General features: G+C 41.1%; 1 protein-coding gene across 1 annotated transcript in view; it reads right to left on the bottom strand.

The window, feature by feature from the left end:
• The window catches only part of LOC117501351 (ephrin type-A receptor 7), a 473258-nt gene that overhangs the window by 376011 nt on the left and 73061 nt on the right, over positions 1–24186 (bottom strand). The window contains exons 2-3 of the mRNA XM_034160204.1: positions 11405–11469; positions 4943–5615 (exon numbers count right to left, since the gene is read on the bottom strand). Coding sequence (XP_034016095.1) covers positions 4943–5615; positions 11405–11469 — 738 coding nt within the window. The remainder of the gene's footprint in view (positions 1–4942; positions 5616–11404; positions 11470–24186) is intronic.

The raw sequence follows: 24186 nt of genomic DNA, 5'->3' as shown, positions 1-24186 counted from the left end.
TAGTTCTTAATACAATCATCAACCTCCAAAGCAACAGTACAGTACGTGTAATTTCCCTCCATGAATTGCAGGTCATTTGAGCATGTTTTTCTGACTCCGTGTTGTGAAGTTGGTCACATTTGCGGACCTTCTGTCAAATGTATTTGATCCATGACCGCAATGTAATTGGAGGGTGCACTGCAGAAACCTTTAAAATATGACAGGAGAGGAAGGAGTGAAGACTTAAAAGTGACAAATCGCAGCCCTCGCCATCTCTATCGTTTAGCAGGTGCACATCAGGTGAGGGTTCGCAGTCACGCAGAGGGTTGTAACCTGAAGCAGTTGTCTTTCTTTGGTCACACCCATGGATGTGTGTGAAACTTAACACCATATTACAGTGCAGGCAACAAGCAGTATTTTGTTAATAATGGAATAATTGAATAAAGGCCTGCCTCATTTAGGCACCGGGTCTGAGCGTGGTTTGAAAAAACAAACGCCTAGACTTTTAATCAAGCAAATAAGGTAACCACTTTCCTCTATAATCAGCAAGTGTTAGTGCTGAACTTCATTTCGTACACAGTAAATTTTTCTGAGTAAAATATAATCTGCTGGGATAACATTTGGTCCCTGTCTAAGTAGGGTAAAAACTATTATACAGTGAAGTCAGCTCTACCATCTTGTCAAATCAAGTGTTTTTTACTCCAATAAGAGTTGATTTTGTGATAGCGTGTGATAATTGTGATAGCGTATATTTAACTCTATTTGGACTGGGACCAAATGTATCCCAGCAGAGTTAATTTTACTCTGCAAAATTTACTGTGTACCTCTGCTGCAACTGGACATGCCAGGCTGCTCTGTCGGGTACATGTTAGGGGTTTTTAATGGAAATACATTGCAATAGGACAGGAAGTTTTGTCCGATGTGAGCAAAATCCATGATATAAAATCTGGTATACATTATGTTTATTACATGGAAAACCATACAAAAGCACTGGGACTTTTGCTTTTATCCGGTGAGTGCCATATATATACTCAACAAAAATATAAACGCAACACTTTTGGTTTTGCTCCCATTTTGTATGAGATGGACTCAAAGATCTAAACTTTTTCCACATACACAATATCACCATTTCCCTCAAATATTGTTCACAAACCAGTCTAAATCTGTGATAGTGAGCACTTCTCCTTTGCTGAGATAATCCATCCCATCTCACAGGTGTGCCATACCAAGATGCTGATTAGACACCATGATTAGTGCACAGGTGTGCCTTAGACTGCCCACAATAAAAGGCCACTCTGAAAGGTGCAGTTTTATCACACAGCACAATGCCACAGATGTCGCAAGATTTGAGGGAGCGTGCAATTGGCATGCTGACAGCAGGAATGTCAACCAGAGCTGTTGCTCGTGTATTGAATGTTAATTTCTCTACCATAAGCCGTCTCCAAAGGCGTTTCAGAGAATTTGGCAGTACATCCAACCAGCCTCACAACCGCAGACCACGTGTAACCACACCAGCCCAGGACCTCCACATCCAGCATGTCCACCTCCAAGACGTCTGAGACCAGCCACTCGGACAGCTGCTGGAACAATCGGTTTGCATAACCAAAGAATTTCTGCACAAACTGTCAGAAATCGTCTCAGGGAAGCTCATCTGCATGCTCGTCGTCCTCATCGGGGTCTCGACCTGACTCCAGTTCGTCGTCGTAACCGACTTGAGTGGGCAAATGCTCACATTCGCTGGCGTTTGGCACATTGGAGAGGTGTTCTCTTCACGGATGATGCGAAGGAGATGTGTTGCACTGCATGAGGCAAATGGTGGTCACACCTTGATACTGACTGGTATCCCCCCCAATAAAACAAAACTGCACCTTTCAGAGTGGCCTTTTATTGTGGGCAGTCTAAGGCACACCTTTGCACTAATCATGGTGTCTAATCAGCATCTTGATATGGCACACCTGTGAGGTGGGATGGATTATCTCAGCAAAGGAGAAGTGCTCACTATCACAGATTTAGACTGGTTTGTGAACAATATTTGAGGGAAATGGTGATATTGTGTATGTGGAAAAAGTTTTAGATCTTTGAGTTCATCTCATACAAAATGGGAGCAAAACCAAAAGTGTTGCGTTTATATTTTTGTTGAGTATATATAGTCTATAGTTAAGATTACTTCAAATCCTAATGAAGACAAGCTATTGCAGAACACGAGGACACCAGCAGTGTCGCCGCACTGAGCAGACCAGCACACTTTCCATTCCAGCCCACACAGCTTGAGCTTTGCCGACTCCAACAAGCACATCACTTTGCACACCAATTCAAGCTGGAGTGTGAAAGCTAACAGCATTGGTCAGGCCATCAAACCGCTACTGCTGTATGAGCAATTTGTAGCAACACAAGATCCAAATACTGCCTCTTCTGTTTACGTCAGATTGCAGCGCCCCACGCCGTCCGCCACCTTCACACTGACTATGCTTTATGTAAGCGCATCTCTGTGCATGTGCGCCACTGGGGCAACATGTTAGAAGTGAAGCGTCGGTGACAAACACGAGGAAAAGTACATTATTCATTGTCTTGACACGCAAACACGCTGAGCCATTCAGCTGTTCATGCTTCACACATCAATATGTGTGATAATGTTATTTCGACACGAGTGTGAAACAAGGTAACACCGCTGAGAAATCAAAGGCGTCACCGTTGATGTCATCGCTCGACAAAAGTAACCATGGACTGAAATTGAGCAAAAAAGACATTTCTTTACTTGTACTGTGTCTTCTACAAAATCTCGACTCTGTACCCTTTGTCTCAATACTCAATAACATCTACACAATCTCACATCCTTCCTTTTGTCGCATCCTTCCTTCTGCTCAGTCCAGCCCTTTAAACAACAAAAGTTAGATTAGAAGAAGAATCTAAATGAGAAGAAGGATAGGCTGCCCACTGAAGTACACATTGGGGAAATGTCAAGACAATTTTGAAAACTGAGTGGGGCTTCATGGATTTTGGTACATTTTGAGAATGGCAACCACCATCATATGGTCATTTGACTTTGTGTAAATGTGTGTTTCATGCAGAAATACCAGTCTGTGACTTTTCTGCTGTTGGATGTTATGCCTCCAAAACCCAAAAGCCATCAGAGGGCTGATGCAAACCCTGCACTCTATGCTGAGTGGGATATATCAATATCTAATGATTCATGTTACCAATCAATTACAAATATTTTGTTGATCAGTATAAACTTTAGATCCTTTCTCGAAGATAACTGGTTGCAGAGATATAGCGAAAATTATTTTTCATACCACGTTCTTGTGGACCGCCACCTTCATCCAAGCCTTTCCAAAAGTTAATCATCTCGAGATATTTGCCCAATATTATATAATATGGAGTGGCTATTCACCCAACCGTTGGTTCAATAAAGTAAATACGTGAGCATATACACCCAACCACAACCGACCAATGAGCGCGCTTGTAAGTTCACTTCTGATTTCAACGTGGGAGGGAAAAAAGGCAAATATTTTCTCGCCGGCTGCGGAAGGGTTCACAGCTCGCAGAGGGGCTGTGATCTAAAGCAGTTCTGTTTGGCTCATCACACCCAAGGAACAGTGTCAAACTAACACCATCTTACAGACAACAAGCAGCACTTTGTTCAAAAACTGTTTCGTCGTCATTAACAGGCTTTCTTTCAAAAATATTTATGAAGTTTGTCTGCTTTCCTCCATTGCGGTGTTTTCGCAGTAATTAAAGACGGCGCTGTTAAATGTGTGAAACATAAGCCGCAAAACAGCCTTAAGAAGTGGTGTAAAAATGTAGTTTAGAAGCACAAAATGTGTCAAATACACGATCACGGTTGGGCGAATAAGGTAAGACATCATATTAATCTGCCCAACAGTTGGGCGTGTAATGTTCAGTGTATGACTTATCTGCCCAACGGTTGGGCAAATAGTCTTTGCCTATATAAATTCCCACCAAGTTTGGTGAAAATCCTTTCAACCTTTTTTTTTTTTTTTTTTTTTTTTTTTTTAAGTTATCTTGTTTACAGAAAGGACTGATTCCAATACCCGCTTTGCCGGTGCACTGAGTAAATACGTCAACCCCACAGATGTTTTATGATGACTCCAAAGGGGGCCGTTACCCAGTTTGAGAGTCACTTAAAAAAAGAAAAACTCATTTTCTTTAAAAGCTTCTCTTCACTATCATATTGAAATGCACACAAATTCTAAACTTACTGCAGTTCTTCCATAATGCGGGAAAGTGTGTCCACACAACTTTAAAAAAACAAAACGTAATTTTCAGAAATGCTTTTCAGAAAACGACTTCATGTTTGCATCATCTTACAGTATTTTACTAAGAAAGGACAGAGTACTATCATTCATCCTTTCACAGTAAAGCTTTTAACAGTGTAGCCTCCACTGTATTGCCATAAAATTGCTTTATTGTGAAGGTTGTTTGGGGAAAAAGGTGCATTTTCAGGACAGGAGCTTTTCACATTTCGCTTACTGCTGCAGCAGGAAAACAGAAAGGGTCTTGGAGAATCAAATTACCAGATACATAACACATCCTGCAGATGACAGGTCTGTAAAAGAAAACATGTTGGTCATGACAGAATATCAGACCCAGAAGAGCTGACGACAACAGTATTTTTGATTGTGTTCACTGACAGCTGTTGTCGCTGCATTGGTTCTGTTATAACTCTCACAGTTTCTCTGGCACATAACATCCTGTGACTGTGATCATGTCATCATTAAAACCATCATCTCCCTGATTTTTCTTTTCCTCACCTGTCATAATCACTACTGTTATCTGCTCCTTCCAGATAAAAGCTTCATGGTTTCATATTACTCCAGTGATTATTCTTACACATTTTCTGAAACAAACTCTTCCCTTCTCATGCTGCTAAAGATTTTCTGTCCTCTTTCATCCATCTGTGCATCCCACTAATTATCCTTTCATCAGTTTGTCCATTTTTTACCTTCACAGCTGCTGTGTCCTTCCTCGTATCCAGCGCTGCAGCTACACTTCCCAATGGGCACCAGCCATTCCCCTTCAGCACTGCAATGCATCCTGGGAGGGCTGTCTGCATCAACCTCAGAGTTGTTGACGCAGGTGCCGCGCACCTCTACCAGCGTTGCAAAGGCCGCCTCAGCCACTGTGTCGGGGAACACCGCCAGGTTCTGGACGGTTGCGAGGCAGCGCTTGTAGTACACCCTGACAGCCACTAGGGCCACACAGGCACCAACGTCCTGGAATGCGAGGTGGAAGCCCTTGCGGTTGAGATGGCCGATCTCTCGCACCTCTGTGTTCAGCTTCATCTTCCTCTCCCCAAGATCGCCCTGCGTGAAGCTCTCATCGGCAGCGATGGTGTCGATCTTGGTATAACGGTCCTCACGGGTCACACCCATGAGGTCCCTGTCGGACTCTACATAGAGGAGGTTGAAGGTCTCCTTGCAGGTGCCGGCTACACCGGGGATGCTGTTGCAGTCACGCAGTGTGAACTGGAGCTCCACGAAAATGCGCTGGCCGCCTCGCCGCTCCACCCAGCCCGTCTGCAGCCAGTTGTTCTGCTGCGTGGGCTCCATCACGTTGCACACCTGGTACGTCCGGATAGGTTTGTATTTTTCATCCACGCCGCTTATCTCCTCCCACTAGAGATGAGCATGGAAGAAGAAAGAATGGAAGAAGAAATATAAATAATGTAGAACGAAGGTCATCAAGGATGAAATGGTGTGTGAGGGTGTGCGAAGTAATAATACGAGGGAGAGAAAATAAGGTGAAAGGTGGAGTGGGCAGAAGGTAACAGAGACAGAATTCAGTCAATGCAGCCTAACAGCCTCATGACATAATTTGATGAGTAGGTGAGTGGGAGTCCAAACAAAACACTTTTCTTCTAATAATGTCACAGAGAAAATGACAAATTGCATCTACAGTCATTAAATTCACCAACGAGTGCTGCTCCTGAAAGCAAAATGCTCCCTTCACCTAATTTGTTCTGCTTTCAGGCATCATCGCCACTAAAATAGAACATATACAAGTCTGATTGTTGCCTACATCCTGTTGCTTCACACTCAAGAAACAGATTCAAGAAATGCAGATTATTACTGGTGAGGTGATGGTCTAGTGGTTAAGTGTTGGGCTTGAGAAAAGAGGATCCTCGGTTCAAATCCCAGCCTGAATGGAAAATCACTATGGGCCCTTGGGCAAGGTTGCTCCTGGTGTATAGTGAATACCTTGTATAGCAGCAGCCTAATTTTGAATGTGAGGCATTATTGCAAAGCGCTTTGAGCATCTAATGCAGATGGAAAAGTACTAAATGCAGTCTGTTTACCATTACATGATGCCTTAATATAATAAGTCATGATAACATAATATGTTTAATTTGAAAGCCCTGTTCTCGCTTTTCGTGATATCATCATCATGATAATCAATGATGAATCATGATAAACTGGTGTCTGGGTCACTTTTCTAGCATAGAAAACTCACTTGCCCCATAGAATTTTGAGGTTTTCTTCTATTATTGTTATTTAACACTTTTTATAAATTATAAGCTACACTTTATGTATATTTTTTTATATTTTTCTTCATATCAAAAGTGCAAAGAAGCCAATAATAAACCATATATGCACTAAAAAGAAATATACAATTTTAATATGCATTTTTTTTATATAATATTGAGGGGGAAATCAAGTAATATTTGGATGTGTGGCAGAGTCTGTATTTGTCCTTCATTTCAGTGATAAAGGTTCCAGTATAAAACAATCATTAAAACTTTCCACAGGATATCTTACTTATATCGAAGATGATTTTGACAAATTCATTTTTCAGACTTCAGTTCAACCCATGAATTACTGAGTAACACACCGACTTGAACTGAAAGTGAGTTCAGCATCAAATGCAAATCTCTGCATCACTCACAAATTTATACATTTTAGACTGTGAGGCACAATGAAAATGGATCATCTGTGATGGAAAATGTGACAGACGCCACAACTGTCAAGGTGACCAAAATGCAGTGGGATCTCTCTCAATGTCATCTCTTAAGCAGAGATAGTTTTTTAAAAAATGACATGAATAACCACCAAAGCACATAAAAACAATGAATCATCAACGTGAAATTAAAGACATGTTTTCACCGTACAGCTGAAAGATCCAAATAACCAAAAGAAAACCATTTATCAGAGAAAGCAATCAAACATTCAAGCTCCTCAAATGTGACTCTTTGCTCTTTTTCTGTTCATGGTTTTTTTTTTCACCAGTTTAAACCACATAACGTATTTTCACTGGTTTTCAACTGATTTAAAATGGCAGCATATGATTCTAAATTAATCTGGAGAGTTTAAACAAATCTTTTAAACTGTTCTACACTTAAAATATAGAACTGCTTTTAAACTAATTTTTAAATCAGGATTACACAGAATTTTTGTAAATATCTTAAAATGACAAGGCCAAAGATAAGACTAACTGCTTTAAACTTATTTTTTATTATTACTGTTTTAGAGCTGTCAAATTTAGCAAATGTAATTATATCAATTACACCTTTCAGGGTCCAAATTCTGTGATTTCAGTTTCTTAAATGTGAATTTTCTGGTTTCTTCACTTCACTGACAATAAAAAGAAATATCTTTGGGTTGCAGACAAAACAAGTCATCTTGGGTGTTGGAAAATAATTGAAAATTTTCACCATTTTATAGATCAAACTACTAATTGAGCCATAGCTGATTTTGAGTGGTTATGAAAACTCAACATAATATTCCCAGGCTTTAGCAAAAACCTACATATGTCCCCTTTAAAATGCAGCAAGTGAACAAGACCATCTGCTCTACTTTCTCAGCAATGATTACTCAAAGATAATAGATGTTATCATTTTGCAAGTCTCCAAATCAAAAGGGCATATTATGATGATGAAATGATTCAAATGTGGCTAACATTTATGCACCAGATCAATAAAATATCAGGTTTGTTTTACTTATGTAATATAACACACTTGTCTGCCAGCTGGATGTGCAGGAATAATCTTACCACATGTATAATACAAATTAGAAGCAGGTGTGGCTTTAATGTCAACATTATATATATATATATATATATATATATATATATACATATATATACATATATATATATATATACATATATATGTATATATATATATATACATACATATATACATACATATATATGTATATATATATGTATATATATATATATACATATATATATACATATATATGTATATATATATATGTATACATATATATATACATATATATGTATATATATATATATATGTATGATTGAAGTTTCATGTACCTTGAAATGCTCAATCAAAATAAGCATTTTAGACAAAATTCCTTGGATTTTGTCATATTTCTCTCATTGTATACACTAAAAATTTAATCTATTTCTTATTAATAAAGCAGCACACAGGTGCTGTGAGAGTTCATCTGCACATCAAAGTATCTGATAACCTGGATTACTGTTATGTGACCAGTTCATGGAATACTGACGTTTGTGTGAGAATGATTTGGGACAGAGAACAAAATAAGAGGAGGAAGAGCATGCAATAGTGATGAGGGTCACACATTCTTAGTAGAAATGATCTGACTTTACTCAGCAAATGAGCATGAGCACATCAGAAAGGGGAATTATAAGGTGTTATTGATATCTTTGCCATGACTTATTCCCTTATTGATTCCTATTCAATTTTCTTTCTCAGCATCAATGCATTCTTTTCCTTGCTGCAATACATAATTCAGAGTTTTTGCAGTGCAGAACAGTCATAAAAAAAAAAAAAACACGACAGCGTAAACAACAGGAATCGGTAACATCTGAAGCAGGATTCTAGCAAGGAGCATTTTAGTGCCGCGTAAATTATGCTCAAAGCTTCGGGGGTTGGGGGGCTGGAGCCGCGGACCCTGAAGCTATAGGATTTTATACCACTAAAACATTCTTGGCAAGCCTCATTTTAACTCATTTTGGGTTGTTTTAGATGCATTGAACACAAGAATAATAAACAAGAAATTATATTTATGTTTCTGTGTAGGCTCTCAGTTGTCCAGGTGGTTTCCATAGTAGAGAAGCTTGAATCTTCGACTGGACTGGGTTGCTCGACGCAAGGACGTTTTGCTTCAAATCGCAGAAGCTTCCTCAGCTAAAATTCTTGCTCTGGAAGTCTGACTTCTGTCTGACTCTTGTAGAGACGAATAAACAGAAAGCCACAAAAGCTGGAGTTTTAAACCTAACCAGACCCCTCCTACTGAGAGGCAGACTGCTATAGGCTAGTGACTAAACAATAGCTCTAATTAGCAACTATTGTGCTCTAGTTAGCACTCTCCTAATGACAGGGCAGCTGTCCCTCCTAATGATGGGATGGATGCCTATCGTGATGGCTCCCTTGATGACTCTCCTGATGACGTGAATGACTCATTACCATGAACAAAAGACTGAAACTCTTTTGACCTGAGTACCCCATTGTAAACAGGGGATAAAGCGTTGTCTCAGACCCCCTCCCCGGTTAAGGCTGGGTTTTAAATGTTTCACAAAGAATGCCTCCTTGACTCCTCTCTCAAACATTTATTCTCTCTGGCTAATATTTTAACTTCCTTGTCCTCAAATGTGTGGTTAGTGTCTTTAAGGTGGAGATGAACTTTAGACTGAGGTCCACTGGTGCCCTCTCTGCGGTGCTGGTATAGCCTTTTGTGTAAAGGTTGTTTAGTCTCACCTATGTAGTGTTCGTTACAGTTTTCCTGACATCTAATAGAATACACTACATTGCTCTGTTTGTAACTAGGGATCTTGTCCTTAGGGTGAACTAATTTCTGTCTCAAGGTGTTAACCGGTTTAAAGTAAACTGGGATTTTGTGCTGTCTGAAGATCCTCTGTAGTTTTTCCCCTACTCCTGCTAAATAAGGGAGAGATACTCCTCTTCTTCTTGTCTCCATCTCCTGTCTATCTGGTCTCTTTGTTCTCTGGCACTTCTGCACTTTGTCCAGGGACCATCGTGGGTACCCACATAATGGGAGGGCTTTCCGGACATGTTGTTGTTCTTTAGCCCTTCCCTTGTTGTTCTTTAGCCTATAGCAGTCTGCCTCTCAGTAGGAGGGGTCTGGTTAGGTTTAAAACTCCAGCTTTTGTGGCTTTCTGTTTATTCGTCTCTACAAGAGTCAGACAGAAGTCAGACTTCCAGAGCAAGAATTTTAGCTGAGGAAGCTTCTGCGATTTGAAGCGAAACATCCTTGCGTCAAGCAACCCAGTCCAGTCGAAGATTCAAGCTTCTCTACTATATTTATGTTGTAATACTTGTAAGATCAAAGTTAGTTTTTGCATGTTTCTGTCAAAGTCGAAGTTAATAAATTAAATAACATTGAAAATGTTAAAAACATTAATATTTAATGCACATAACATTTTGTGTTTTCAAAATGACATCCAGTGAAGTTTTTTCTGTCATCCTGACAGTTTTGTCTTGTTTTTTTTGTTTTTTTTTCCAACAATTTAAGTGGGACTGCATTACTTTTATCTTTTTAAATCATATAACACGTAACTGCCTTGTTTGAAAAAGAGCTGAACCTGGACTGATTTGTCAAATCTGCTCTTTCAAATAAAAAACCTTGTGAATAAGTTTCACTTTTCTTTCACTGATGCTGTGCCCCTCCTGCGCTCTCTCTCTCTCTCCTCTCTCCTCTCTCTCTCTCTCTCTCTCTCTCTCTCTCTCTCTCTCTCTCTCTCTCTCTCTCTCTCTCTCTCTCTCTCTCTCTCTCTCTCTCTCTCTCTCTCTCTCTCTCTCTCTCTCTCTCTCTCTCTCTCTCTCTCTCTCTCTCTCTCTCTCTCTCTCTCTCTCTCTCTCTCTCTCTCATCTGCTGTTTTTCCAAACTCTGGGCTTTTTGGAAACAGGAAGCCTTTCAGCTGTAAAATAAACCAAATTTCTGAATGTATCTTCAGATACAGACACAAAAGGACCTCTGGATTCATGTCGGTTTTTCATGGCAGTTTTTTTTCCCTACAGCTCAGTGCATAACAGAGACACGTTTCCAGTTGCTCCCATTCACAGCTCTGTGGCCACAGAATGCACTGACTCTCTGCTGTTTGCGATTTGATACAAAGAAAATGAGAAATATATTTCTTACTACTTGAATTATTGGTTTAAAATTGCAAAACTATGTCTCTATAAGCTTGAAATACAACAGAACTTGTACATTTTCAGCAACATTTCAGTTCATTTTTCAGAAATTCTGTGCTGGACGGCACAGTCAATTGACACAGAACCGGGTGGAAATTTGCAGTACTGGGCGGGGCTGCCCGGTGCCCCCCACCGTGGCTAGAACCCTGATCTAAAGCATACAATTCCAATAGACTGAAAAAATTTGCAGTTGGTTTTCAGTTCCCATCCAAAGTACATGTGATTACATAGCGATAGTGAAAACTACAAAGGCATACTCACTCCATTAGGAGGATATGACGTCCAGCCCAACTCTGCCTGAGTCTCTTTAGAATTCAACAGCACCACTAGAAGAAAAATAGAAATAAAATAAGAGAAAAGAACTGGATTAGAAAGCAGCAATGCAAGCTTTAATATATACCATTAAATTTGCAATACAAGTGCAACATGACATAAAAAAAAAACTCTGGAGTGGACAGAAGCCTGTCAAAATCAGAGGAGTGTGTGTATATACATGCACAGTTGCACACACATTTTAAAACACTCGCTAAGTTTAATGAGTCCTACACAGGTGCTGAAGCCCAACACTCCTATCCCTGGATACTATAGCAAGCAATATTGTAACAGGATGGAATTTTGTGCTGAATTTTGCATGAAATGCAAGACTTCCCCTGGACTCAATGTCAGCCCATCACAGGTTACTTCACCAGCAAAGGTCTCATACACCCATTTACTGTCAGGCTTTATCAGCCCTTCAGGCACAAGGTAACTGGACACAACTGCAGGACTAGGGATGACTAAGATTTTAACGATATCGATGCAATTATCGATGCGATTCCTTATCAATTCCCTTATCGATACCTCGTGAATTTTGTACTAAAAGTAGGCTTTACAGGTTTTCTATGTATTTCATTGAGTCTTAAAGTAAATAAATATGAAATTGGTCACTGTATCCTTGATCTCTGGACATAAATAAAAATAAACAAAACGGTGTTTCGCTTTGAAGTTATTAATTCAGACTGGATTCTATCGTTCTAACTTGACTCGTCAGAGAGCTGCGCAACGTTTGGAGCTGTGTGAACAGAACGGAGGATGATTCTCGTTTCTTTCTCGCAACAAGACAGGAGTCCCAGTTAGTAACTTTAATCTGCACAAAAGTGTATCACGATTGACATATTCAGGGAAGAAAGTGGTGAAAAACAAAAAAAAACCTGAAACCCTAAATTACCCCCCAACACCACCCACACGAAAATGTTTCAATTCTAGAAGCTCTGAAATGCAATCTGGGACTATTCCAGACGACAAACTGCAGTGAGTGCAGCATCCATTTAGTGAGAAAAAAAAACAACTTTCCTTATTCAAATTCATTCCAGTAGTTTTCTGCTCTTACTAGGATGCAGCAGTTTTCTAGCTTGACAGATAGTTCTGGAGGAAATCACTGAAGAAATTAACACATTGAAAATATGTTTTGACTGAAACAAACTGTCATTAAACTTAAATAAGACAGGGATGAAATGGAAGTGTAAGAGTCACTAGGTGTTCACAGGAAACATTTATTTATGTATGTATTTATTTATGTATGTTCATTGTTAGTTGCTTTTATATTTTCTGTTGTGTTTCTATTCAGGTTCTTTTTGTCTCTTTCTCTAAAACTGTATATAATAATTATTAGATTATTAATATATAAACAAAAATAAATTTAAGAAATATTACAATTTGAAAACAAATGCACCGAACGTGATGACAGCTGCAACTCCTTAATGCTAACTTTTATCATTGAAAATGCCATAGACATGCTAATGCGTTAGCATCGCTCCCGTTTTTAAGTTATAAAATACATCTATCAACTGTTTCAGAAGGACCATAAACAGGTCGATTTAACATAGAAAAGGTAAATAATACTCACAGGACGTATGCTCTTTAGGGTTTTATCGGGGGGAAAATTAAGCGAAAGAAAGAAAGAATAAACGAAGCAATAGATCGAAGCACTGCAGGGTCCATAATCAATGTAGAGAAATTATCATTTCCTGACAAACACCCCCCAAACAACGGCCACTCTAAAGGACCGATAACAGAATCGTTAAGCACAAAGCTTATTGATGTCGGTGGATTGAAGCATTTCTTAACGATACCTGAAAGGAACCGGTTCTCGATACCCATCCCTATGCAGGACTCATTGACACAAGTGTTAGAGTTATAAAAGGACTTTTTAGTTAAGGTAGGCAAAGGTTCGGCACACAAAATGGCAGTCAGCGAGGCAAAGTTACAGGTAGACGTGTCACAGGAAGCAATGGTCCAAAAAACAAGCAAAGGTTAAAAAACACAGAGCAGCAGGATCTAGGGCAGAGACAAAGACGTAAACCAAGAAAACAGAGCAAGGTCAAAACGGTCTTGGCAGACAGAACTAAAACAAAGGCTGGAACGAAGATGAAAAGCAACAAACTAGCCAAGAAGGATAAAACACACAGGGCTTAAATAACAGAAAATGAGGCACAGTTGAGTGAGAACTCAGGAAGGGGACATGGAAAAAAGACCCGAAGATGAGTGAAGGGGGGTGCAAGAAAGTGCAGTGAGACAAACACAGAACAGACAGAAAAAAGAGGAATCAGTGACAAACACCAACGGTGAATAACATAAAAATGCCAAAAGAAAGAGAAGACCAAAAAACTAAATTATCATTATGAACAGTACAAAGAAGCAAACTATGAAATAAAATGACAGGCGTAAAAGGAGGACAACACAGAAATCAAAGATTAAGACTAAACTAGAACGGAACTTGTTTTCAGCACCACGGACCATGTAGTGGATTTTCAGAACCACGGACAGTATCACATACTATGTTTAAATGCAGCCAATAACCCTTTCAGAACCCTTTCAGAACCAGAATATTAGCAATAACCCGGCCATGTAAACACCCGCAAAAACCCGAATATGCTCATATTGCAGTTTTTAAAAACCTGAATAAGACCCCTGGGTTACTCCTTTTCTAACCCGAATATCAGGTCATATATATGCGCATCGGGATATCCCCATAGAAAGGAACATTGTTTTGTGTTCTGCGCATGTCCTATCCGCAAGGAATCTTGGTCTTTTGAGTACGGCAACTACTGTATGCGGTGCACGCAACCCACCGGACACCACAGAAGCAGAGATAAACAGCGCATGTGTTCTGCGTCCTTATGAGGCGGGCCGGTCGTAGTACCAGTCAGCATCACCGTGATTGCTCTGCCTCCGATGCGCTTACTGAGTCTGCAGGCTCGGTAAACGCCACAGCGGGCCACTCACACCACCCCCCTCTCTGCTGTGTGGAGCTGCACCAACTGTGGCAACAGATCCAGAGACTACGCTCGCTGTTTTAATGCGGAGGCAGCCCACAAGAATAGATTTCTTGCAGAAAAAATCCACAGCGCCGCAGGGTCTCGGTAACCGCAGCTGCAGAGCTCTGTGGCCAAGACTTGGATTCTTTGAGGGTCCCGCATCCATACCCCCGGAGGCAGTGACTGAAGGGACAGCACGTGCTTGTGTTCTGCGTGTGTCTATTTATAATCTTCTCGCCCAGAAGAAAGAATAGTGTTTACACAGGAGAGAAAAGTGAGAAAATGTTAATGCCTGTATGAGAAAAGTGTATAAAGGGTGTAGTGAGGGGTTTTACACGAAGCAGGATTTGCACAAACGCCAGACCAAATCAAGCACCGGTGGAAGAAGTGCGTCGCTGTTTAGATGGGGATATTCCAAATGATACCATTGACCATGTATACAGGAGTAACTCTGTCTGCTTAACACAGACGATGTAGTGGGTTTTAGTACCACAGAGGATGTAGTGGGTTTTCAGTACCATGGAGAGCACCACAGAGAATGCACTGGGTTTTCAGCACCACAGAGCATGCAGTGGGTGTTCAGCACCACGGACAGCACCACAGAGAATGAAGTGAGACAGACAATGCAGTGGGTTTTAGTACCACAGAGGACGTAGTGGGTTTTCAGTACCACGGACAGCACCACAGAGAATGCGGTGGGTTTTCAGCACCACAGAGCGTGCAGTGGGTTTTCAGCACCATGGACAGCACCACAGAGCTGCGATGGCCTTTCAGCACTATAGACAGCTGCAGACTTCTTGCTGCACAGTCAAAGGTAGCAGAATTAGATTGAGCCGCTCTTCTGTAATACACAGCAGCATTAAGTTTCAGTACAAATTGAAACATTATTTTGATGGCTTATTATGAAACAGGCTGCCTGGATTACAGCAATAAAAACACCTTAAATGTAGCAGAGGACCAAACAGTTTGAAAATACAGAAACAAATTGGGAGCACCAACAAGCTGACAGTTGGTTGAACCCTAGACAGCCGTTGATTTATATTCAGTATGCAGGAGGCAAACATGAAAGCCATCTTCAACACATTTGTCATAATCTATAATGTTAGATCAACATCTGCAGTGGCATATGGTGAGCTGCATTATTGCCTGATTTTTAAAAGGATTTTGCTGATGTAAAAGTTAGTCATGCTTTATGCTTGTATCCTTAAAAGCAACATGAGGTCTGACAACCAGAAAAGGACTTTTTTTTTTTTTAAGAATTTTCATAATGACTTCTCCTCAGACTGCTGCTTTTATGGTAGTACTTCAGTGCCTCATTTTCTGCACCTTCAATCACTTCGATCAAAATGTAACCTATATAAACTTGTGACATGGCAATGAGCTTACTTAAAAGAAACAGGTTCATCTCATCTGAAGCAATTCATGCACTTGTAAAAAGTATCTGATCCACATTTCTCAATCACAAGTATGAGGAAGACGGGAAAAACAACGCTTCAAAGTCTGATTCATGCTGCAATTCCCATCGGAAATCATGTAATCATTGTAACTCATCGTGAACAAGAAGGCAAAAGGCACAAAACAGTGCATTCAGAAAGTTTTCACAGCCCATCACTTTTAACTTGACTGCATTTATATAGCGCTTTTCCATCTGCATCAGATGCTCAAAGCGCTTTACAAATAATGCCTCACATTCACCCCGATGTCAGGGTCCTGCCATACAAAGCGCTCACTACACAACGGAAGCAATAGGGGATTAAAGACCTTGCCCAAAGGCCCTTAGTGATTTTCCAGTCAGGCTGGGACTTGAACGAGGATCTTCTGGTCTCAAGCCCAACGCCTTAACCTCTAGACCTTCAACTCCCCTAACTATCACCACTAGATGTGGTGGTCTCCCACTTTTGCCACATTTTACTATTTTACAGCCTTATTCTAAAATGGAGTAAATGTTTTTCCCCTCAAATTCTACTCACAACACCCCATAATGACAACATGAAAAAAGTTTTTTTTTTTTGTTTTTTTTTTGCAAATTTATTAAAAACAAACAAAAAAACTAAGCAATCACATGCACACAAGTATTCACACCCTTTGCTCAATAGTTTGCTGATGCATCTTTGATGGCAATTACAGCCTCAAGTCTTCTTGAATATGATGCCACAAGCTTGTTGCACCTGTCTGGGCAGTTTCGCCCATTTCTCTTTGCAGCACCTCTCAAGCTCCATCAGGTTGGATGGGGAGCATTGTGCACAGCCATTTTTAGATCTCTCCAGAGATGTTCAATCAGATTCAGGACTCTGGCTGGGCCACTCAAGGACATTCACAGAGCTGTCTTGAAGCCACTCCTTTGATATCTTGGCTGTGTGCTTAGGGTCATTGTCATGCTGAAAGAAAAACCGTCACCTCAGTCTGATGTCAACAGTGCTTTGGAGCAGGTTTTCATCCAGGATGTCTCTGTACATTGCTGCATTCACCTTTCCCTCAAACCTGACTAGTCTCACAGTTACCGCTGAGAAACATCCCCACAGCATGATGTTGCCACCACCATGCTTCATTGTAGGGATGGTGCCTGGTTTCCTCCAAACATGACGCCTGGCATTCATGCCAAAGAGTTCCATCTTTGTCTCATCAGACCAGAGAATTTTGTTTCTCATGATCTGAGAGTCCTTCAGGTGCCTTTTGACAAACCCCAGGTGGGCTGCCGTGTGCCTTTTACTAAGGAGTGGCTTCCATCTGACCACTCTACCATACAGGCCTGATTGGTGGAGATGGTTGTCCTTCTGGAAGGTTCTCCTCTCTCCACAGAGGAATGGTGGAGCTCTGACAGAGTGACCATTGGGTTCTTGGTCACCTCCCTGACTAATTCCCTTCTCCTTGATTGCTCAGTTTAGATGGGTGGCCAGCTGTAGGAAGAGTCCTGGTGGATCTAAACTTCTTCCATTTATGAATGATGGAGGCCACTGTGCTCACTGGGACCTTCAAAGCAGCAGAAATGTTTCTTTACCCTTCCCCAGATTTGTGCCTCGAGACAGTCCTGTCTCAGAGGTCTGCAGACAATTCCTTTGACTTCATACTTTGTTTGTGCTCTGACATGCACTGTCAACTGTGAGACCTTACATGTAGACAGGTGTGTGTCTTTCCAAATCATGTAAATGGAAAATGGATGCACCTGAGCTCAATTCTGAGCTGATGGCAAAGGCTGTGAATACTTGCGTACATATGATTTCTTTTTTGTTGTTGTTGTTGCTTGTTTTTTAATAAATCTGCAAAAATCTCAAAAGACCATTTTTCCACATTGACATTATGGAGCAATGTGTGTAGACATTTGAGGGGAAAAAATGAATTTACTCCATTTTGGAATAAGGATGTAGCATAAAATGTTGAAAAAGTGAAGTGCTGTGAATACTTTCCAGATGCACTGTAAATCATACACTAAAGCTTTCAGGCAAACCTGTTTGCAACACTGTAATAAATAACAAAGCAATGACATTTTATGAATAAAATGATCCAATATATATCTAGATACATGAACTATAATACATTTCGAGGCTGACACTTATCGTTAGGGTGCAATTTATCATTTCCCATGGTAAATCAGAATAAGACAAATTGACATACAAATATATATTATCTGAAAAAAGGGTCCTTCTTCAGGTTTTTAGTACTATGCAGCAGCAACCTGCCTCTGCTTTTATTCATCACTGGGGGAAACGTCACACATGACAATAGAAAGTGCACCAAAGAATAAAAAAAAACTGTTATAGTATAACTCATGTTCAACAGGATTAAATTCTGAACCGAACATCAAGTTCAAAAAGGTTCATTTATCCATTAAACCACCTAACACTGTTTTTGACTTTATGGGCAAAGTTAACATTCCTGTGACCTGCCTCACACTGATGTTTGACCTTTCATGAGTTTGAAAATTCAGATGTAGCAGCAGCCCATCTTAACTCAAGACATTTGTAATTTTAATACTTGAACCATTGACCTGTTCATACTGCATTTAGATTAAGGTGTCAGTATACTAATTTAGTCACATCTTCTACTTTAAAATGAATTCCTGTTACATACTGGTGACTTCTTGTGCCTCTAATCATTACTTATTAATCAATCAACAATAATTTTGCAGTGTCAGGATCTTATGTCTGTTTAGAAATGTGTGCAATAAGAGATGTCTGCAGCTTGCTGCAGTCATGAAACCATTTTTCACCACTTTCTGGCACCAAAACAAACAGCTACCACTCTCAACAAAGAAGAAAGCTAGCCAATGACAAAAGGGTGAACAGAAATACAGAATATTGTGTATACATCAAATGCGGATACTTTCACATACCCATGCAGATGTTCTCACTTAGACCTAGGCTGGAGCTGAAAACTTTCAAGTCCATAATTAACTTACAGTTACATGCCAACCTTCTTCCCAATTTGTGGTCGAGATGAGAAATCGGTTTTCCACCACCTGTCAGCAAGTTAAAAAAAAATTTGCTCCCACCCTACTCCACACAGACACACACAAGTTGCTTGCATGTATTATGAAATTAGTGGTGTTAAATTTTTTTTGTGATTGGAATACCCAAATTAAACTTGTTAACCTCCATTTGTGTAATAGAAAATAATATGAATCATTATAAGAAAAAAAATGTCCAAATATCTCCCATCAATATATTAGACTGGAATTATTATTTCCTTCATGCAATGGTTTTTAGAAGAGTTGCACTTACAAGGCTCGTGGACATGTGCATGTCTTGGAAATACATTTATCCAAGTGGTATAACTTACTGTAGGTTTGGTCTTGTCTGTGAAGATAATAATACTGTGTCACATCAGTAAATATCCCCCTAACTTAAAGCTGCACTAACACTCTGATGATTCGTCTGCTGTTTACTGATGGAGAGTGAAAGTTGATCAACTTGGACCAGCGCTGAGGTCTGCCAGACTCTGCAGGAGCAAAGTCGACGTCAATCAGGCAATGCTGATGTATGTTGTAAGCCTTGATGCTAAAAGACTGGCAAGAGTTGAGGTCTTCCACCACTAGTACAGTTACAGCTCAGTTTGTATCCGCCGGAGGCTTGACTGGATGCAAAACCTCCTCTAGATCCCTTTGGCATGAAGAAATATGAAGAAATGTTGAGGAATATGTAAAACCTGTTTCAACAATGCATCAGTAGCAAGTGCAGAGCCGCAAACTTATTTCGACTTTATATAGGCTATATCATGTGACGTCTCAAATATTGAGTTGGTAATCAGCTCCAACTAGGTATGTTACGGCTCTGTGGAGGGCGCTACCAATGCGCCTGCAGTCTGACAGCAAAAGTTGATGTATGTCATATCCTCCTGACTACCAGGACATACATACACACACATCTCTCTCTCCTCTCGTCCTCTCTCTCTCTCTCTCTCTCTCTCTCTCTCTCTCTCTCTCTCTCTCTCTCTCTCTCTCTCTCTCTCTCTCTCTCTCTCTCTCTCTCTCTCTCTCTCTCTCTCTCTCTCTCTCTCTCTCTCTCTCTCTCTCCTCTCTCTCTCTCTCTCTCTCTCTCTCTCTCTCACACACACACACACAACACACACACACACACACCCAAGGTCTGTTAGAAAGTATCCGACCTTTTGATTTTTTGCAAAACCATATGTATTTGAATCCCGTGTGATTGCATCAGCCAAGCTTGAATCTTCGTGCGCATGCGTGAGTTATTTCACGCCTGTCGTTTGCGTCATTCGCCTGTGAGCAGGCTTTGTGTGAGCACTGGTCCACCCCTCTCGTTGGAATGTTTTATTGCGACTAAATGTCTGAACGATTTGGAGCTTTGCTGCATCAATTTTTCCAGAAACTGTGAGAGACCTCCAGGTGGACCCCATTCGGAAAATTCAGATGGCTTTCCGGGACGATTTTATGGGGATTACCCAGATTAAGGACGTGCTCCAGCCGGTTTTAAAGACCGCCCACAGCATCTGATGAGCGCGGCGCACTCCGAGCGCCGATCGGCAGGCTGACACCCCGCTGAAACAACCAGATCATTTCCAACGTGAAGGCTTTGTTGATCCGGGACGTCATCTGACTTCCACAAAATGGCAGAAGACGTGGATATCAAGACTTTTTCGGCACATTCCACTGTTACAGGAGTTTTTTTCATGGAAAGAGAAGTGGAGGGATGCGCCACGGAACCGCTCATGGCGCGGCACAAAAGCACCTCCGTGTTGGTCTCACAGGATGGCTTTCAGAGGGCTTTCGGTGGCTTTTCAGTCGTGTGACTATCCGAGAAATTGTGCATGAGCTGGACATGCCAGAACATGTCCTATGAGGCTTCAACACGGCGATGCTTTGCGCCATGCGGCTCCACCGTGACGCGCGGAATTCCTCCGCACGTCTGTCTCAATGTGCCGAAAAAGTGCAGATGTCCACGTCTTCCGCAATTCCTGTGGAAGTCAGACGATGTCCCGGATCAACACAGCGTCCAGTTTGGAAATGAACGGCACATTTCACTGTTACAGGAGTTTTTGTCATGGAAAGATATATATATATATATATATATATATATATATATACACATACACACACACACACCACACACACACACACACACACATACACATACGAGGTCTGTTAGAAAAGTATCCGACCTTTTTATTTTTTGCAAAACCATATGGATTTGAATCACGTGTGATTGCATCAGCCAAGCTTGAACTTTCGTGCGCATGCGTGAGTTTTTTCATGCCTGTCGGTTGCGTCATTCGCCTGTGGGCAGGTTTTGAGTGAGCACTGGTCCACCCCCCTCATCGGATTTCTTTTGTCTGAGAACTCGCTGAGAGGCTGCCGCTTTGCTCCATGAATTTTGTTTCAGAAACTGTTAGAGACAGCCAGTTGGAAACCATTCGAAAGATTCAGATGGATTTCGGTGAAGATTCTGTCGGCGTCACACGGATTAAGGAGTGTTAAAACCTTTTTAAAGACGGCCCACAGCGGCGGAGGGCGCGCGCCGCACCGAGCGGCCATTGACAGGCTGAAATGACCAGATCATTTCTAAACTGAACGCTGTGTTGATCCAGGACATCGTGTGACTACCACAGAAATGGCAAGAGAGCTGGACACAGCACTTTTGTGGCACATTCCACTGTTACAGGAGATTTTGTAATGAAAGATGTGCGGAGGATTTCGCGTGTCAGCACAGAGCCGCTCATTGCACACAACAAAAAAAACACCTCCGTGTTGGAAACCATTCAGAAGATTCAGACGGCTTTTGATGGCTTTTCAGTCGAGTGAGTATCCGAGAAATGTTTAACAGCTGGGCATGTTCCAACTGTCCTGTGAGACTTCCAACACGGAGGTGTTCTTTGTCCAGCGGCTGTGAGCGGCTGCGTCCCAACGCGGCAAATCCGTCCGCACGTCTTTCCTTGCAAAATCTCCTTTAACAGTGGAATGTGCCGATAAAGTGCTGATCCCGACCTCTTCTGAAACTTCTCTGCTAGTCACACGACGTCCTGCATCAACAGAGCCTTAAATTTGGAAATGATCGGCTCGTACAAGCCTGTCAATGGCCGCTCGGGGCGCGGTGCGCCCTCCGCCACCGTGGGTCGTTTTTAATCCAGTTTTAATGGTCCTTAATCCGTGTGATACCGACAGAATCTTCACTGAAATCCATCTGAATCTTTTCCAATGGTTTCCAACTGGCTGTCTCTAACAGTTTCTGAAAAAAAATTCATGGAGTAAAGTGGCAGCCTCTCAGCCATTTCCCCAACAATAAAAATCCGACGAGGGGGGTGGACCAGTGCTCACTCAAAGCCTGCCCACAGGCGAATGACGCAACCGACAGGCGTGAAAAAACTCACACATGCGCACGAAGGTTCAAGCTTGTCTGATGCAAGCGCACATGATTCAAATCCATATAGTTTTTGAAAAAAAAAAAGGTCGGATACTTTTCTCACAGACCTTGTATATATATATATATATATATATATATATATATATTTTTTTTTTTTTTTTATCAACCTGGTCTCTCGGCAAGTCATGATTCAGCAGCACAATATATACATTAATCTATTGGTTCGTGATACGTTGATGAAAATTGCCTCATTTTCATCACGGCAGCACGAATTCATTCTAATTCTTTCTGTGATGGCTGCACAAAATTAAAAGTGAAGTGGGGGGTCGGGTGGTTATGGTTAGGGTTGGGGGTAGGAGTGGAGTTAGTAATAGCGAGTTAAAAATAAAAAAAAAACCCTGTCATGAAATTTGACTTGTTTCGTGACGGGTGCAAGAAAAAAAAAACATGAGACTGGGGTGTCCCAAATAAATATACAACATTTTATCAGCAAAGAAAATGGTCAAAGCATATGTCTAGGAAATAAATTTATGGCTGGATAGAAAGCTGAAAGGTTGAAGTTTTTCATACCGATGTCAATAATGGCCCTGCATTTTGTCAGTCTCTTCAACAACATGTTCAATGTAGGCCCCGCGTTGGCCAACTACGGCCTGCAAATGCTTTGGGGAAAGTGTCCTGAGGAATGTTTTGGATTTCTTAGCAGATGTTTTCCTTCAATGCATCGATGCTTGGCATCAACATAAACTTCAGGGTCTCTGCAAGTAAAAAAGAAACATAAGTGATTAAGTTTGTAGCATTTAAGGTTCAAACTGAGTGTTTTAAATGTTGTATATTTTTTTGGGACACCCTAAGTCAGTGGGGCATCACCAAAGGTCGAGTTCCACAAGTACAATGGTGCTCTCCGCTGAGCTACGTCAACTTGTGAGGAAGACAAGAAATTTAGACCCCTGGAGCAAGATTTTTGAGAATCTGCTACATCGGCAACGTGAATGGGCACCAACACACGTGGGTTTGGTCCACATGAAATTCATGCTCAGTTGTGCAACCACACTTTAAATAAGCAAAACTAAACTCTTAGAAAGCCAAATCGAGCTCCAGGATTTTTTTTTTTCCCTCCTCTTGTCTGATTCCTCTGGACCATGCGGGATCCTTTACGAAAACACTTAACTTGATTGTTTTTGTAGGTTAACACCAGCGGCTGCCCAAAGTGCGGTTCTGTAGTTAGCTGATAACATAGAGGCACTTGATTAGAGCAGAAGAGGGCACAGGAGGTGAAGAGGCACAGAGGAAAGCTAAGGCGAGAGATGAGCACAGACACAAAGACAGAAAGTAATCAGAGGAGGAAGAAGAAGAAAATCAACATGAGATGAGGAGGTGGGGAGAGAGCCGGCAAGAGAGGAAGGAGCACATAAAGTGCAAATAAATGAATACAGCAATTACTGCACAGAAGGATCAGTGTGCCTTAGTGAGCATTCAGTCAGTCAGAGACTTGGAGGACACAGTTGGCACCATGATCACACACTGAATACATAAGTCCGATAATCGCCGCCTCGTTAGAGAGACTAATGGCTCATTAGAGGATGGAGAGGACGAAATAAAGAAGCGTAAGTGAAGATACCCCAAAGCAGGAAAAAGGGTTACTGACAAAAGTTAGATGAACATCACGACCAAGCAACAGGAGATGCGCGTTCCCGGCCACGGCTCTGACTAATAGCTGTGACACATTAACCACTAAACACCAATTTCTTCGCTTGTTTCATAAATAATTAGCTCTCATTATAGAGACATCAGCCAGTCTGTGAGCCAGGGTTCCTTTGTGTTTTTATTCTCATCACAGCTGTGTTCTGGATGCCCAGAAAGTGGCTGATTTTCATATATACAGAATAATAATAAAAAAATACATTATGATCACAGCCAGGTGAGCAAATATGCA

The sequence above is a fragment of the Thalassophryne amazonica genome, chromosome 20, assembly GCF_902500255.1.
Source record: "Thalassophryne amazonica chromosome 20, fThaAma1.1, whole genome shotgun sequence".
NCBI lineage: Eukaryota > Metazoa > Chordata > Actinopteri > Batrachoidiformes > Batrachoididae > Thalassophryne > Thalassophryne amazonica.
Note: the sequence above shows the minus strand (reverse complement) of the source record. Positions and strands in the feature narration are given on the sequence as shown.